Consider the following 19,148-nt stretch of genomic DNA (forward strand, 5'->3'; position numbering starts at 1 on the left):
TTTTTCTGTTATATCATGGAAACCATGTAAATATGTGATATGACTACATGGTTTCTTCTACTTTCAGTTTTAAGAATTTTAATAATTTAAGTTATTTTAGACATTATGCCAGAGTTTATTTAGTTGATGAGCTATATCTTTATAATCTATGAAACCCAGCAAGTATTATTCATTCACTATTGGCTGAGGAATACACTAAAAGGACTTCCACATGTCTTTAGAAACAAATTACAAAATTTACATTTAATAACCACAAAAACAAACTGAACACTAACCACAGATATTAAGGGTACATTCTAATTACACATTAAGAAGTCTTTTCTATTAAGTCTAATTTAAGTGCCAATCTACATTCTGTTCTTATTAATTTTATGTGTTTGTGTGTATATTCACTGTCTCAGTAACCTACATATACTATTTAACACCAACTTAAAAATGGGAGGTAAAGATCAGTTACTACAACCAGTAGTAAATAAATATATAAAGTATTTTGGACCAAGCACCATTGAAATACTATAATTTTGAGAAAGAAGCTAAACTTATTATAGCAGAAAAAGATTTCTTGGATATCTTGAAGGCTTAAAAACTTGGCCAAACTATTGTTCAATATGCGCACAGTTTGCGTCTTCATGCTCAGATGTTGTTGAAACAGCAGACTTAAAAGAAATAATGTCAATGAATCCTACCAAGCACTATACATGACCTCTGGGGTAATTAGCAATCATTCAAAAGCAACAAGACTAAAATGTTCTATTCTTTATTACTGTCAGCTCTTATCTTGATCAGCATTTTAATAAAGATGGTTCGTTTCTAAGACAGTTTCATGAATCAGTCATAATTACATTCTGACATGCAGTGAATAGTAAAGCAAAACTAAATATCACTTCATCAACCTTTCTAACCTTTATGCAAGTATTAACTGTAAATAATTTTTACACAATCCTACAACAGAAAATCTGCATATTTCTTAGCTTTGTACATACTTTACCCCAAATGAATTTCCTGTGACCTATACCTGAAAAACACAATCAGCCATAATTATCCAGTTTTGTGAGATGTTCAGGTGTTGCCTTTCAGAGTTCAAATCAACTTCAAGTATAAAAGGCTACTTTATTCTACAAATGGCACAATATACAAAATGGGTTAAGTAGCCAAAGCATCTCAGAGCATTGTGGCTTGAAAGAAGTCTATCCAGAATCAAAATGTCAGAACAAAAATACACTAAAGCAAAGCAGCACTTATAAAAATAGATTCATAGATTACACATTAAGAAATGGATCACTGACAACTACTGCAGAAAATCTTTTAAATAAAATATGTTAAAAGAAGAATATTAATTAGAAGGAAATCTGAACACTTAAGTATCTGAAGGGCAAATTTTTTAAAAATACAATTCAAAAAGAGCTGATGGAACAGGGTAAAAATGAATCAGAAATATAAACTTAGAGATGCTATTCTGATATTGAAGATAATATGTAAAGTATTTTAGCCACCCCCACCAAATACCTGATTTACACTAGAGTTCTGAAATAGCTAATTTCTTTTTTTGCTGAGGACTAATTTTTTAAAATATTTTAGATAGTCAAAGTAATGTAATTCAACTACCAGAATAAATTGTTACTACATTTTAGATGATTTACTGTCTCAGGTCTTAGAAAACTTGAAAATAAATGCAATGCTTTCTCAAGGATATTTCTTGTGTTTCCAGTAGTAGATATAGAATACCCATACAGAACCAGATTCCCAAACCTGGATTTCCACTAAGTACCTCAAGTTAAGTAAAGTTTATGGCAAATCTACTTACTGAGTGACACTTTTAAGCCAAACTGATTTCCATTTAAGAACTTAACTACAGTGAAATAGAAACATAGTTATCATTTTACTTTGTGTAATTTCAATTTGAAAAGTAAGTTCTTTTGAAAGTCAATCTGAAATCACTATACATTTTCTCTTACATATTATAAAGCAACCTCACCAGACTGTTACCAATATGAGGCAAAAAGTAATATAATAAGCATCTTTTACACATGGAATTAAAAACAAAAAAAAAATAAGTCTTTAATGTGGTAATTTTTATTTGACTCTTCTATTAAGTTTTCTTGATCATTATTCCTTTCTCTTATTGGAGGCACAAGAAAAGAAGAGAAAAGAAGTTTTGATTCAAGAAAACAGATTTCCCAGAAAGGAAAAAAAAAATGTGATTAAGATTTAAACAAAAGCTAAAGATGGCTTCCTCTGAGCACTGATGAGGTCTGCTGCTACCTCATTACTAACAACTGAAAACTTGTGATGCATTTTGTTTCAAGAGAATCCAAAAGTCCTTGCTATAAAGCAGACAGGGGGGTGCGAATCCATTCACTCTTTCTGTATCACCACCATTATGTAAGCAGTATAAAACACTGCCTTTATGCTGCCAAGCCACAATGACTCTTCCTACATCAAAGGATTTTCACCACTAGGGTTTTTTCTTCAAAATTTATTCAAGCTAAGGGCAGAGAGACAACAATTCATACACGCTAATTACGTCTAATTATCTATTCCCTTTCCTGACCAGCTCCGGCCAGTGTTATTTGCTATCTGGATTTCTCACAACCTCCCTTTGCCCTGTCCATCCAGCCCAACAGTGAAGGCTTTGAAGAAAACAGTCATGGCTTTTTAGAGTTTTCTCAATATAGAGTTCAAGCAAATTAAATAATTATTCTGTTAGTTTTGACACATTTATGCGTTAAATATGAGGACCTCTTGGTTAATTTGGCAAATTCCTCACATCTCTTCATGGCTGGAATCATAGTAACACCCTCTCTTACAGGAGCTTCTCCTCAGGCTTTCTTTTCATGATCTAAATGAAATGTTTATTGGATTAAAGTTCTTCTCTGCAGACCTCCATGGTGGCCTATGACAAAGAGCTTAAAAGTTCTATTAATTGGCTTGAGTTTTCAGGGAGGGGAAAGGGAGAATTTTATTTCACATTACATCACTAGCCAAGAAAATTGCCACATGTAATTAAACTAATTTGTCTCATGAGTCAAAGAAACAACTAATTCATATTTAAGACACACTTCCCTTAAACCATTTTCGTCATCAAAGAATTGATTTCTTGTAATTTAACCAAAAATAACTATTTATTATTCTAAGAGAAGAGAATTCAAAACCTAAACAGTACGTGTTTTACATACAAGCAATAGCTTGCTATATTCCAGTTTGATATAAATATGTAGTTATATATATTTTATACATAATTATGCAGATACAAATATATATTTAAATATTTTATGGGAAATCATTATTTTCATTTTATATAAGACATTTATGGGAAATAATATTTTAAAAGGCATATACCCCAAGTTATGTTTACATAGGTAGGCTCAGACTAATAGAAGGTATACATTCTGGTATGAAGATGGACAAGAATTACATTTTAAGTCCTATAACAACAATTTTTATTCTAGATACTTTTTAATTTCATGGACATGGCACAAAACACTACTACACATAAAGCTTAGTGCTTGTACTGAAGGCAATTTTTAAAATATATTTTTTCCTCAAATATATATAAAATGGGTTTATAAAAATATCTCAGGTAATTTACTTACTTTATTTGCCTCAAACTTGGTAACTATAGGAATATTTTACAAGTCAAATAGTAATTTTTATATCTTAAAATATTAAATACTAAAATTCAAATGAATACTTCGGTGATTTGTAGGGGAAAGCCAAACTCTTTTCACTTTTGGAGTTCAGTTTACTACTTTTGTTCTGTTTTTTGTTTCTTTCAATCTTAAGTATTAAAAAGCCAACTCATAAGTGAAGACATTATCACACTAACAAAGGGTTAATCCTTGCTAGGCTGACTCAGGTGACAACACAGTAGAGGTCAGCGGGGCTGACACTGACCTCAAAGGCTGATTCTGATTATTTAGCCCTGTGAAAGCTCCAGTATTGAAAGTGGTAATGAACAAACTGACAAATCAATTTCACCAATGAAATGAAAATTGTGGCAGGAAAAAAATGGCAAACATACACTTAGCAAGTCTATAAATCCTAATGCAGGTGGCTGAACAAAGGCTGAACACTGAAGCACTTTATATAAGGGTTATAGACAATTTTGCTCAAGTTTATAACTAGAGATCACACCATGGTAATAGCCTCCCACAGTTCACAATAGGTATAAAATCCCTCAGAAAAAATTCCTCAGGAAACAAAAACACAAATGCTAGTACATAGCTAAATTTATTTTAAGTTTTAAATAAAGGATGCATAACAGCTTAGAAACATTAACAACCAAGTAGAAGAAATGAAGTCATTGCTTGAACAATAAACAAATATTATAAAAATCTAATAATAACAAAACTATTCCTACCTTAGATTACAAAGTATTTTTATGTACTGCATATTTCAACTCAACAAATGTTAAACTAAAGCAGATTATAATGCTTTCGAAAGGGGCAATTCTTCATCAGGAAAGGGAAAATTCACATTTTTAAATGTTAATGCTAGTATCTTGTTTTTTCTGATTTCTTCATCTGACACATCAAAGAGAATTTTATACTGTCAAATCCCTTGTTGGTTATTTTTTATCAACTTACAGTTATCATTTCAATAATCTATTAATCATCTAACTCACTTAATTTTAAACAGAAATAAAAAACTTGAGAATTAGTTTTCTAAAATGTTACTATCAATGAGAGTTAAAGCGCTATATTATTGACAATAGAATCTATCACCATGTGGCAGAAACACATTTTTATATTGTATAAGAATATTTCCCAGGGGGAATTACTTTAGATTTGTCCATACTGTTAAACAAAATAAGAAAACCATAAAAAGAAAGTTAATGAAATTCACATGGAGTTTTTTTTAAACTCTAAAAATTATGATAGCATTTATCTCTTTCAGGGCTCATTACAGAATGAATTAAACAAAATGGGTGATGTGGGTGTAAGTGATGGAGTGAACAGAGAGATTTTTTTTTTTAACCCAAACAGAAAACATCCTCCAAAATATCATAGAGTGCAAAATTTGGCCAAATGGGAAGAGCAGTGTTTGCCAGGCAATCCATTTATCAAGGAGGCCAATAATAGTCTAGATGAAATTAACCCAAGAAACTATTCTTCTTAGGACCAAAATACAATTGGTCCCCTTTTTCTTTTAACCTAGTAGTTTCAAATAATGCATGCAATGCAGTGAGATTATGTTCAAATATTACTCAATGCATGTACACTTAAGACATTATTCTTTTTAAATGTATACAACAGAAGACATTCTAAGAAAGCTGATCCTAACAAAGCTGATATTTCTCAGGTTACCAAATTATTTGAAGCTGATGCTGGACCACTCACTTGCCTTTAGTTTATCAAGCATTCTCCCTTCAGTCAACCGTTTATCCAGCAAGTTCTCAAAATGTCATCTTCTCCAAGACCTACTAATGAATCTATGCTGACACATGTTTTCCACCACATAAAACAAGTTTATAGAAAACAAGTGCTATTTATGTGTTATTTTTAACAGTTGTTTGTTTCTCTGTCCTTTGTATATTACATAGATTAGGGGTAAGAAATTCTTTAAAGAGCCAGAGAGTAAACATTTCAGGCTTTAAAGACCATACTTCATTGCCACAATTACACAACTCTGCAATGACAGTGGGGAAACAGAAATAGACAACATAGAAACAAACGAGCATTAAGCTTTTCAATAAAACTTTATTTACAGAAACAGGCGCAAGCGAGATTTGACCACTGCCTGTAGTTTATTAACCCCTGGTATAGATTATCAGTTTACTCTAAAATACTGCAGTGCAGAGACTGAGACAGATGTATTTAATTTTATAAATTGGTGCTATGTAGATACCAACAAATGCTCTCACAACTATATCTGTTCACATACCTAAAAAGAATTACCTAGGCTTTATTAAAATCAAGACAGTATGACAAAACCCACTACAATATTATAAAGTAATTAGCCTCCAACTAATAAAAATAAATGAAAAAAAATAATAAAATAAAATCAAGACAAAGATTCTTCAAGAATAAATCATCAAAATCAGAATATTAAGTGGTATGAAGCTTCAAGTAGGTACGATAATAATATTAACCATCTTTTTATATAAATAAGGAAATGTTAACTGCCAAAATGTTTTTTTTTTAATACGTACATACAATACAAAACATACTCTGCTATTATTTTGGGCGAAGGGAATCTGAGTTTTAAATAAAATCCCAAGCCTCAAGTAAACAGAAGAACAGTAGTTACTATTTATTCTATGAAAATTCAATGAGCTAAGTACTAATCACAGCATTTTTAATCTATATCATTCTCATGTTTTTCCCATGTGCTTTTCCCTCCATGTTGAATGCCCTTTCCTGCTTTGTCTGGTAACTAACTTTTCATAACCTGATCTTTGGAAGCACTCCTGACATGTACCATGTCCTCTACTCAAACTGCTAGTGTGGGCTGAGGTCTCTTTTTTATACTCAGCATTCTGTAGTTAACTTAATTACAGAAGTTCACACATGAAATGAAAAAAAAAAAACTTAATTGTCTGATTGTAGACAATATCCAAGACACTATTTAATCAAATTCAGAGACCACCACCAATATTTTCTTACCATAATATCTCCATTAATAAGTTATTAATTTTGACTGGTAGGGCAAAATCTTGGTTTGTTCAGGAAGCTTCATGAGGATTGCAATTTTTGAATTACCATATATCCCAAAATACACATTTTGGGCTTGGATTTTCATAACAGTGCAGTTGACAAGAGGGCACATCTATTCTTTTTCAATATAGTAAAAACTATTCTACACTATTACAGAACCAACGTTAGGTGAAAAAGTCTCAGTCTAGCTTGATTTTTTCCCCATTGGTTCTTCTACATAATTGTAGGATTCTCTATCCTTTAAGTTCAGTTTTACACCAGAGGAGCACATTATTCTTCTATTTTATCTTTATATTTTCTTTTTTAGAAATACAAATTATATGAATATTTGATCTGTTGTCTAGTTTCCATACTAACACCTTCTCTGTAATAGTTTTTAATTTCTGACTATTTTGGCTTCATTTTGTGTGATTTCTTTTCATTAGTCTGATCTCTTTATCACTGGTTTTATTTTCAGTAGTGTTGATTCTTTGACTTACTTTTAGTAAGATGCTTTTCACCTTTTAACGGGTCTGTCTTCAGTCTTTTCTTAGCTCTGCCAGCTTATTCTTCATTAATCTTACAGTTTTTCATCTCTGGTTTCTTATTTCATTGGTACCATAATTTTAGTTTCTTTTAAAATTTAGCAAAGTTTTAACTGAAAACAATCTCCCATTTCCTGGGATAATTCTTCTAAAGCAAGTTTTCATGTGTTTTTACTTGTTTAGTTCATGCCTACCTCTCCCCCATCTACTCCTGATACTTCCTTCTTATTGCTGCCATTTCATTTTTTTAATAGTCTCTACATGGAACCCATGTTCAGTTCATTTTACCTTCTGCTGATTTCTCAGTTTTGAATATGGGTAGTCTTATTCAGGTCTGCTGATTTTCTAGGAAGGATGGATGAAAATTTACTTATACTAAAAACAGTTTTTATTATAAAAATAATTCAATATCATTCCAGAAATCTTTGAAAGGTCTAAAACAGATAATTTTAATCATCTATAATCTTATCATTCAGGAAAAAAGTTCTGTTTACATTTAGGGATATTTATTTTCAGTATTTTCTATGTATATATATTATTTCCAAGAAAAGTAATAAATACACTTACATTGTATTTTTCCACTCGTATTATCCTTGAGCATGATTCTACATTATCACACAATTTTTAAAAATGTCATTCTAAATAACTATACTATATCCCCTCATGTGACTATACTATAATTTACTTAACAAATCCTCTAAACATGGGAGAGAAAGACATTCCCATCACTGCTTTCTTTTTTCTTTTTACAGTTATTCCATTTATATTTTTGTATCTATGGAAAAATATGGCTCTGAGTTTCCAAATAACAAAAAGAAAAAAAAATTAAGGGTAGGAAAGGGAAGGAATTAAACTCAACCTGGCCAATTTTGTTGCCTATTAGCAATGATATGTTAAAATATCACAAAAACTAAGGTTTGGGGTTTAAAAAAATGTACAGCTACAAAGATGTCTGAGAACCTTTTAATTTGTTTCATTCTGTGAGCCTTCTCTTTATACTTTGTGTGTTTTATGCTATATGAAGAAACTATTTTTAGCATCTGTTTTTCTTAGCTTCCCAGTTTATATTTTGGTATCTACATATACCACACTACTTTGGATTCCCAGGTGGAGAAAATACTGCAAATCTACCTTCTCCTCAAATGTAAAATAAGAATATAAAGGGGAAAAAATTATTAACAGCATAAATTTTCAAAAAGTACTTGTTCCTATATCTATAAATATCTCAGAGAAATTAAAATCCTCTGGGAACCTAAAACTGGTCAAGGAAACAGATGTTTGGATCGCACAGGGAATAAAGTTTGGCACTAACAATAGCTCCCACCGAAGTATATTTCAAAAAGATTGTCTAACTACATCTTCAGAACATTTGAAGATAAATGCTTTTACTCCTTCTTGGTAAGAATTTTTGAGTTTTATGTCTTTTAAAAAAAACACAGTTCTATCCTTTCTTTGGATATGCTTTTATGGACAGTGAAAAATGTTCCTGAGAATTATAGGAATTATATTTGGGCATATGTGCTTCTTTTTGATACTTATCACATTCTGCTTTGAGTTAGAGGTATTTGGGTACATAGTATATACCCAACTAGATTATAAGTGACTTGCAAGAAACACAACTTGCTTAATGATTATATTATCCATTATACCTAATGTAGTACTTTGCACATAGTAGGTTCCTAATAAATATTGGTAGAATGCATAATTATTAAATAATTGCATTAAAAATTATTAAAATTAACAGTGAAAAAGGTGGCTACTTTATTCCTAATCATATAGTATTGAAGACTATTTTAAACTCTATGCAGTGATGATACACACAAATATTTAAACTATGTGCCTCAACTTGACATAATTTCATGATAACTTGATGGCAATCACATTTAAATATATTAGAATATTTTTGTAATAATGCTACTCTAAAATAGCAACATTAATAGCTGGGAAAACATGTTAATGGCCATTAACTGGAAGGAAACAAGGAACATTAAATATTTTTTCAGAAATCAATGTATAAGTTCAAACATTCCACTATAATATTTATGAGCAAACCTCAAATTAAAATTCATAAAATGCAAACTATCTAATGTTTCAGCTAGACAATAATTTATACCATATTTTGCAATTTTTCCTGCATACAAATTGATGAATGCTATATTAAAAAGATTTCTTTCTTCTTTAGTATCTTTAACTATTACTATAAATATCAAAATAAATTCTGCTTGTATGTAAGACCATAGTGATCCTGTAAAAGTCCTTAATTACCAATCAATACGATATTAGTCACTGAACACAAGTAAGTGATTTTTCTTACCTTCAGGACAGCTATGAATGGGACAAAATTAGCTCTTTGGAGTCCATTTTTATAGAGATCTGAAAGAAAAAATTAGTATTAGCTTTTCACTTAGCTTAAATCATAATGTTAGGTTATATTTTAGCCTAGCAAATAAAGCTTTCTACCGATGAAAAAGATAAAGTGAAGGAGAATAAAAATAACCAAAATTTGTCTCTATTCTGGTACTATACAAAATTTATTATGTTCTTCGTAATAGAAAAAATTAACAATCATAGAAAGAACATAAAAAGACCTTTGACCAAATTAGCTTTAAACTATAATAAAATGCAAGCAAAAAATTTGGATGATATCACAAATGATCCTAAAACAATAACTCAACATAAAAAGATGACCTATTTAAAATTATTAATATTTGAACACCTAGATTCTATCAGGAAACAAATTATATCCCCCTAATCTCACCCATAATAAAAGTTCTCAGTACAGAAAACTGTAATACAATGCCTTTTAAGAAAACACACCAATAGATAGAACTGTGTATGTATTTGTGTCAAAGTTATATATTTGCCATTAAAGTAAATAACATTAGGGACACTCTACTTTAAAAGAAACAACCTAACAACTTCCTTGGTGGTCCAGTGGTTAAGAATCTGCCTTCCAATGCAGGGTATGCAGGTTCAATCCCTGGTCGGGGACCCAAGATTCCACATACCACAGGGCAACTAAGCCTGCATGCCGCAACTAGAGAACCCGCATAATGCAACTAGAGAACCCGCATAATGCAACTAGAGAACCTGCATGCCATAACTCTGAGCCCACGTGCTACAACCAGAGTAAAACCTGTGTGCCACAAAGAGCCTGTGCACTGCAATGAAGACCCAGGGCAGCCAAAATTGAAGGAAAAAAGGAAGAAACTACCTAAAGATTAAAACTCCATTCTTAATAGACTATAAATTTAACATAGTTATATATCATAAACAGGTAGTTTTTACTGTCTTAGAATGGTGCTTTATATATGTGCATGTGCCATGGTTTACGTTCATACACATATAGCTAAGCTAAGTGAAGTCGCTCAGTCGTGTCCGACTCTTTGTGACCCCATGAACTGTAGCCTACCAGGATCCTCAGATCATGGGATTTTCCAGGCAAGAATGCTGGAGTGGGTTGCCATTTCCTTCTCCAATATACACACATAAACACACATTATTAAGCACCAGTAAGTGGGAAAAGGAAACAAATTTTAAGCTTTGCATACTTTTCGTTAAAAATGTGGAGAACAGTGTGGAGATTCCTTAAAAAACTAGAAATAGAACTGCCATATGACCCAGGAATCCCACTCCTGGGCCAAGGAAACACACACCAAGGAAACCAGATCTGAAAGAGACACGTGCACCCCAATGTTCATCGCAGCACTGTTTATAATAGCCAGGACATGGAAGCAACCTAGATGTCCATCAGCAGACGAATGGATAAGAAAGCTATGGTACATATACACAATGGAATATTACTCAGCCATTAAAAAGAATTCATTTGAATCAGTTCTAATGAGATGGATGAAACTGGAGCCCATCATACAGAGTGAAGTAAGCCAGAAAGATAAACACCAATACAGTATACTAACGCATATATGTGGAATTTTAAAAGATGGTAACGATAACCCTATATGCAGGACAGAAAAAGAGACACAGATGTGTAGAACAGACTTTTGGACTCTGTGGGAGAAGGCGAGGGTGGGATGATCTGAGAGAATAGCATTGAAACATGTATATTACCAAGTGTGAAACAGATCGCCAGCCCAGGTTGGATGCATGAGACAAGTGCTCGGGGCTGGTGCACTGGGAAGACCCAGAGGGATGGGATAGGGAGGGAGGTGGGAGGGGGGATCAGGATGGGGAACACATGTAAATCCATGGCTGATTCATGTCAATGTATGGCAAAAACCACTACAATATTGTAAAGTAATTAGCCTCCAACTAATAAAAATAAATGAAAAAAAAATGGAGACTTGGAATATTTTTTCAGAAGGTTGAAATTTTATTGTATATTAAACATTCCTTTTAGGAAATTCCCTGGCAATCCAGTGGTTAAGACTGGGTGCTCTCACTGCCGAGGGCCCAAGTTCAATCCCTGGTAAGGGAACTAAGATCCCACAAGCTGCATGGCACAGCCAAAATAAATAAAGCACTCCTTTTAAAAGTCAACTCTATAAAGTAATAAGATTTAAAAAATAAAAAAGTATAAAAATAACAGTAAAATCTTCCAAATGATAGAAATTACAAGTTAATGTCTCAGTTTTCCTTTTTAAGTATTGCATTATGGGCTCCTTTCTATATTTTCTTGTTTAAAGAAAATTTGATAACTAAGATTTCAACTGCCACACTTACTTCTGGAAATAAAATATGGTCATTAGAAAACATTTATTCTCTTTAGAAAAATATTCATCATAACATCATTATAGCAAAGAAAGTATTTGCATAAGCTCTTTGGTTAATTAAGGACTACAGGCTTTAAATTCAGTTACATTTAAAATTTTTATTTAGTGATATTACAGAAAGTAAGATAATGCTAGCCAGACTGTGAGGATCTCAAAACTCAAAATGAGCTCTTTTTTTCCTATAATCAATACCTCGAATGAATAAAATGGGTAAAATGTAGGAAATGGGTTTAAAGTAAGATGTTTTCCTAGTCTTCCCTAATTATAAAGTTGCTGGGGAAGGTGCATAAAAATACTGCTATATGATAAGGAGTCAACAGTCATGATTGCCAGTAAGTAGTAAAAATAAAAAATGAAATAATTTTTAAACACACACAATGTTTATAGCAGCTCTATCATAACAGCTAGAAACTATAGCTTTATCTGTAACAGCCAAAAACTGGAAGGAATCCAGATGACCATCACTAAGTGACTGGACAAATTCTGGCACATCTGCATATTGAAATAGTACTCAGCAATAAAAAAGACAAACTATCTATGCACACCAAAAAACAGATGGATCTTAAAATAATTATACAAAGTAAAAGAAGTAATACCCTCCACCCCTCAAAAAAAAGAGTACCAGACTGTGTGATCCCATGTATAAAAAACCCTACCAAAAGCTGACTCATCTATAGCAATACAAAGCAAATCAGTTTTCTCAAGAAGGGACAGATTGGGACAGCGATGGCAGGGAGAGATGAAAAAAGGGAGGAGGAACACTGGGGATATGATGGAAATGTTAATTATATTGATTGTGGTGGTGATTTCACAGATGTATACCTATGTCAGTATTATTGTATTATTATTGTAATATTGTATTATTATTGTATCCTTTAAAAATGTGCCATTTATTGTATGTCAATTATGACTTAATAAGCTCTTTGAAAATTTATTAGGGAAAGAAACATACACAACCCTAGTGAATATCAAAAAAATGAAATGTTATAGAATAAAACTAAAATATTAAAAAAAAAACTAAAATATTACACTAATGAAAGTTTATCTCTGTTAAGTAACTTTTTGGCTTTTGGTCTTACCCACAAAATATCTTTTTGAATGGACATATAGAGCACACCCTAAGATGTAGCTCCTGAAGGAAGGCAAGGCAACCCACTCCAGTGTTCTTGCCTGGAGAATCCCATGAACAGAGGACCCTGGCAGGCCACAGTCCACGGGGTCGCAAAGAGTTAGGCACAACTGAAGCAACTTAGCATGCATTCATGCAGGATGTAGTTTAATAGGCATGCTCCGTTCAGAAGGTCAATGGCAATGAGAAATGTAAAGGCCCACTTGTAACATTCTTGATTAGAAGATTTCCACTGAGCAAAATTAAAGTACAATAATAATGCCTTTAAATCTTTGAGATTTAAGTTTTAAAGGTTTAACTTTAAAAAAATCAGCCTTTAAAAGGATATATAATTCAAACTTCATGATCTGGGAAGTATTTTCTAAACAAAATTCTAAACAGAATTCATTTGGCTTGAAAACCTTTAGCTTTTTATAGGACACTTAAGTGAAAAAGGACTGTACTCGTGAAACTGAAGAGTTTTTTGCAATTCAAATATTATGCTAATTATCAATACAATAGATACATCTCTTGGAATGTTATTTAGCTACCAGAATTTTTAATATTTAGTTGTTTAATATTATTTTTCTCAGACATAAAGATTTTGTAATAGACTTAAATCAACATTTGTCATTATTTACTAAATAGCATTTTTAAATTCAACAGAAGTTCTTGCCTACAATTTTTAAATGATCACTAACCAGAGCTAAATGAGCACTTGGTCATATAAGACAGAGTACTGGAATCATGGGACATTTCATTTTTTGAGAATGGTATAAGGACCTCTACATTCTCCACAGTGAATAACTATAATAATACTTACAGATGAAATACATGCAAAGAGGACTTTTAAAGTAATTACAAGGATCTACATAAATACTTTGGAGATGCCCACGGACATGTAGGTCTTTTCCTTAAAAATCCAGTGTCAAAACGACCAGAATGAATAACACCTATTTACATAAGAAATAGGCGTTTTGAGTAAGAAAAACTTTTAAGATAGGTAATTAAAAGGAGTTTTCCTAAAAATTAACATAAAATACTTATATGGCTCTATGGAACCAATCTGGTTTACCCTTCCAGGAGACGCTTGTCTTAGTGTAGATTAAAACAAAATGGCATCTTTAGGCCATGTAAGCAGGAAGAGCTACTCGGCTTCTTTTAAAAAATCTAACTGGAGTTCAAACACTATTATACCAACTGTACAGATATTATAGTGCATTAAATATGTCCATTTGATGGCATATTACAATTTTATAATCAATTCAACATACTTTCATGTATTCCTATGACTTGCACTGAAATGAGTGCTAAAGACAAAAAATAAATAAAAGAAGGAACTAACATCTACAGAATATCTAGCAGGAGTCAGGCAATTTGCTAGACATTTCACACAAATGATAATCTTAATAAACCTACACAGCAAATATTTCCACCTCCATTTTACAGATAAAGAAACTTGGGGGAAAAAAAAAAGAAAAGGAAAAAAAAGAAAAACAAAAAAGAAACTTGACACTCGGAAATTTTAAAATAATTTGCTGATTTCCAGCTAGTAATTGGTATATCTAGAAATTTCAGAGGAAGATATTTAATGAGACTTTTTCAGAACCACAGTGTAACCAGTTGGACTTGTTGCAGCTGACAGACACAAGCAGATCATAACAATGATATAAGGTATAAAAGGATACAAGGTATAAACATAACATAAAGAATGAGAACTATTCATCTCATCTGGGTTCAAAGGCAGCTTTGCAGGTAACAATGGGACTAGAGTACCTTGGAAAAATAATCAGGGTGCCACCAAGCAGAGAGAAAGGAAGGGTATCCCAGGCAGAAAAGTGAGCCCAGAGGATGACTTGACTTTCTTTTCTATACCATCTACTGCTCAAACCCACATTTTCTAAGAAGCTTTCCTTGAATACACTATTGCAAGCAGATTTTAAGAGTGGCATTCCATAATGCTAGTCCTGGTCAGCACAGCTTTGTATAAACACAGGACACCAGAAAAAAAGGGACAGTTCTCTCTGAGAATAGGAAACTTACGCACTTTGTGCCTGGAACATAGGAAACCTAAGCATTTATGCACAAGGAGGGGGAACCCAAGCAAAGCGTGGCTCAGATTCCCCAACTGAGGAGATGGGTGAGAGTCTAGGGAAGAAAAAGTAGCTAGAGTTCACAGGGCAGTCAGTGTACCAGAGAAAAGAGAGCTGCTCAGTGAAAAAAAATGCTAAAGACAGGCTGAGGGGCCCAGCTGAGTCCCCAGGGGAGTACTGATCAGCATATATGTGTGAGGAAGCTACCTAAAGCCAAAAAAAGAATCATTCGAAAGTACTCAAGGAAACCATCACTGGGGCTCACATATGGCTAGGAACACTGCCTGTCTCTACCAGACAGACTAGAAAACTTCTAAATTTACAGGGTACTGAGCAGAATATTGAGAAGGGATTTATCTCAGTAGCAAGAAAAATTAGTCCTAGACTAAATATGCTCTAGTCCTGCCATACAAAATTTAAAAGCAATAGCTAAAAGAATCAAAGTGTTTGTAAGAGAGAGAATAGAGCTCAAGAATGTATATAGGGATATAAAAATATCCAATATCCAACCAAGTAAAATTCATATTGTTTGACATCTAATAAAAAAAAATTACCAGGCATGCAGGGAAACAGGAAAATATGGTCCAGAACAAAAAGAAAAAAATCAGTCAACAGAAACAGACCAAGGAATGACACAGATAATAAATTTAGAAGAAAAGAACATTAAAACAGTTTTGCTATATTCTATGTATTCAAGCAGCTGGAAGAGCAAGCATATCAATAAAGACATGGAAAATATTTTTTAAAAAACCGAAGAGTTTTTCAAGATGGAAAATATGTGAGACAAAATATGTGAGACAAAAAATATGTGAGACAAAAAATATGCTGGATGGGAATAACAGCAGATTAGATACTGCAGAAGAAAATATTAGTGAGCTTTAGATCATAGCAATAGAAAATAGCCAAAGAAAGCACACAGAGAAAAAAGATACATTCCATATAGAAGGATTAGAATGATAGTAACTTCTCGCTTGAAACAACACAAGCCAGAACACAGTGGAGCAACATTTTTAAAGGTCAAAAGAAAAGAAACAAAATTGTCAACATATGATTCTACTCTGTACAAAAATACCTTCTTAAGTAGGGACTTTCTGTGACATACAAAAGCTGAAAGGATTCATTCCCAAAACACCAAAACTATAAGAAATCTTTTAAAGAAGTCCTCAGGGGGAAAATAATATTGAATGGAACCTGGAACACATAAAGGAGTAAAGAGCACCAGAAATGGCAACTCTAGGCAAACATGAGCCTTTTAAAAATTATTATCTAAATCCTTTTAAAAGATAATAATATAAAGCTAAAATAATAGCAATATATTGTGGGATTTATAACATGGAAGTAAAGTATATGGAAACAATAGCACAAAGCTTGGAAGGAGAAAAATGGGCATATACTATGGTAAGTTCTTCTGCGATACCTGAAGCAGTCTAATATCACTTGACGGTAGACTGTGTTAAGTTAAGCATATATACTAAAATCTCCAAAGCAAACCATAAAACCTTATATAAAACTCCATAAAAATGAAATTATAGAGTATATATTCCTTTGTATTAGGCTGCTTTAACTCATTCTAACCTTTCTAAAATTCATCCATGTTGTTATGTGCTCATTCCTTCTCGATGCTAGTGTCAATAATGTGTTTAGCAACACAGATTTAAAAATCTGAAAGAAAAGTTAGGGTCACCTACACATTTATTGTTGTTGATGATAATTTACCACATGTATCCTTGGCTAATATTTTGAATGAAAACTGCTTTAGAGAAGTCAGGAAGATAAAATCCTATCCATCAATTCTATGAATAGTCCTATAAATTGAATCCATCTTTTTATTCAAATAACTGCCAGCCCCCATTTTAGATATCCTATGACATTTTAAATGCTGCAGTTCCCTATAACAGTGATAATGGGGGTCCAAGGAAAAAGCTCCACAGGATCCTTTAAAAAAAAGAAAAAGAGAAACAACAAAATGTTACCTAAAATCTTGATTACAAAAATACTACCACCCATATACTTACATATTTACTTTCAGTAGGTCAAACACCAATGAAGTAGTTTTTCACACCAGAGTTTCATTTTATACACAGAATCAATGAATGGAAATATCATGACTGGAGTCTTCAATGAGAAAACAAACCTTAGGTACTTTGGGGAATCCCTGTGCACAAAGATGACCCCCAAAGCAGTCAGGCAAAAACTAGTGGCAGAGACCTTGACTCTGGTTAACTTTTAGAACCATCTATTTCATTATCAACTCTGACAGGCTGAGGCTCAGCCAACAGCTTTCACTTTGGCCCTAAAGGGTGTCTTTGGAGTCTCAAGTGTGTGTGGGTGCTAAGTCTCTTCAGACTCTTTCTGACCCTACGGACTGTAGCCCTCCAGGCTCCTCTGTCCATGGGATTCTCAAGGCAAGAACAGTGGAATGGGTTGCCGTGCCCTCCTCCAGAGGATCTTCCTGACCCAGGGATTGAACCTGCATCTCAGACATGGAATCAAACCCACATCTTTTATGTCTCCTGTGTTGGCAGGTGGGTTCTTTACCACTAGTATCACCTGGGAAACCCTGTAGTTGTGTATGGATGTGAGAGCTGAACCGTAAAGAAGGCTGAGCACTGAAGAATTGATGCTTTTGAACTGTGGTGTTGGAGAAGATTCTTGAGAGTCTCTTGGACTGCAATATCAAACCAGTCAATTGTAAAGGAAATCAGTCCTAAATATTCATTGGAAGGACTGATGCTGAAGCTCCAGTACTTCTGGAGCTCCTGATGTGAAGAACTGACTCATTGGAAAAGACCCTGATGCTGGAGAAGATAGAAGGCAGGAAGAGAAGGGGACGACAGAGGATGAGATGGTTGGATGGCATCACCGACTCGATGGACATGGGTTTGACCAAGCTCCAGGAGTTGGTGATGGACAGGGAAGCCTCGCGTGCTACAGTCCATGGGGTCGCAAAGAGTGGGACATGACTGAGCGACTGAACTGAACTGAGGTTGTCACAGAGCAGTGGCTTTGGGTCTCCTGTGACATGTGGCAAATTCCCACCAGCTATCTATTTTATATATGATAACGTATATGTTTCAATGCTACTCTCTCAAATCATCCCACCCTCTCCTTCCCTACTGTGTTCAAAAATCTGTTCTTGATGTCTGCATCTCCTTTGCTGTCCTGCAAGTGGGATCATCAGTACTATCTTTCTAGATTCCATATATATACATTAATATACAACATTTGTCTTTCCTTCTGACTTACTTCACTCCGTATGATAGGCTGTGGGTTCATCCACCTGATTTGAACTGACTCAAATGCATTCCTTTTCATAGCTAAGTAATGTTCTATTGTGTATATGCACCATGATTCTTTCTTCATTCATCTGCCAATGGACATCTAGATTGCTTCCAGGTCCTAGCTATTGTAATAGTGCTGCAATCAACCTTGGGGTACTTGTGTGTTTTTCAATTATGGTTTCCTCAGGGTATATGCCCAGTAGTAGGACTGCTGGGTCATATAGTAGTTTTACTCCTAGTTTTTTAAGGAATCTCCAGATGGGCCCTTTCAATTTGCATTTCCACTAACAATACAAGCACATTCCCTTTTCTCCACACTCTCTCCAGCACTTATTCTTTGTAGATTTTTTAATAATGGCCATTCTGACTGGTATGAGATGATACCTCATTGTAGTTTTGATTTGCAACTCTCTAATAATGAGCAATGTTGAGCATCTTTTCATGTGTTTATTAGCTATATGTATGTCTTCTTTGGAGAAATGTCTGTTTAGGTCCTCCACCTATTTTTTGATTGGGTTGTTTTTCTGATATTGAGCTGCATGAGATGCTTGTGTATTTTGGAGATTAACCCTTCATCAGTTGTTTCATTTGCTATTATTTTTTTCCCATTCTGAGGGTTGTCTTTTTACCTTGCTTAGTTTGCTTCAGTGTGTAAAATCTCTTAAGTTTAATTAGACCCCATTTGTTTATTTTTGTTTTAATTTCCATTACTCTAGGATGTGGGTCATAAAGGATCTTGCTGTGATTTATGTCAGT

The 19,148-nt window shown here is 33.4% G+C and overlaps 1 protein-coding gene across 6 annotated transcripts in view; it reads right to left on the reverse strand.

The window, feature by feature from the left end:
• AFG1L (AFG1 like ATPase) overlaps positions 1-19,148 on the reverse strand; it is a 192,708-nt gene that overhangs the window by 86,970 nt on the left and 86,590 nt on the right. For all 6 annotated transcript variants that reach the window (XR_006338446.1, XM_043890450.1, XM_043890452.1 and 3 more), the window contains exon 7: positions 9,495-9,553. Coding sequence is in view for 5 of the 6 variants with exons in the window: in XM_043890450.1 (XP_043746385.1) it covers positions 9,495-9,553 (59 nt within the window). In the remaining variant the exon portion in view is untranslated. The remainder of the gene's footprint in view (positions 1-9,494; positions 9,554-19,148) is intronic.

The sequence above is a fragment of the Cervus elaphus genome, chromosome 28, assembly GCF_910594005.1.
Source record: "Cervus elaphus chromosome 28, mCerEla1.1, whole genome shotgun sequence".
NCBI classification, from domain to species: Eukaryota; Metazoa; Chordata; class Mammalia; order Artiodactyla; family Cervidae; genus Cervus; species Cervus elaphus.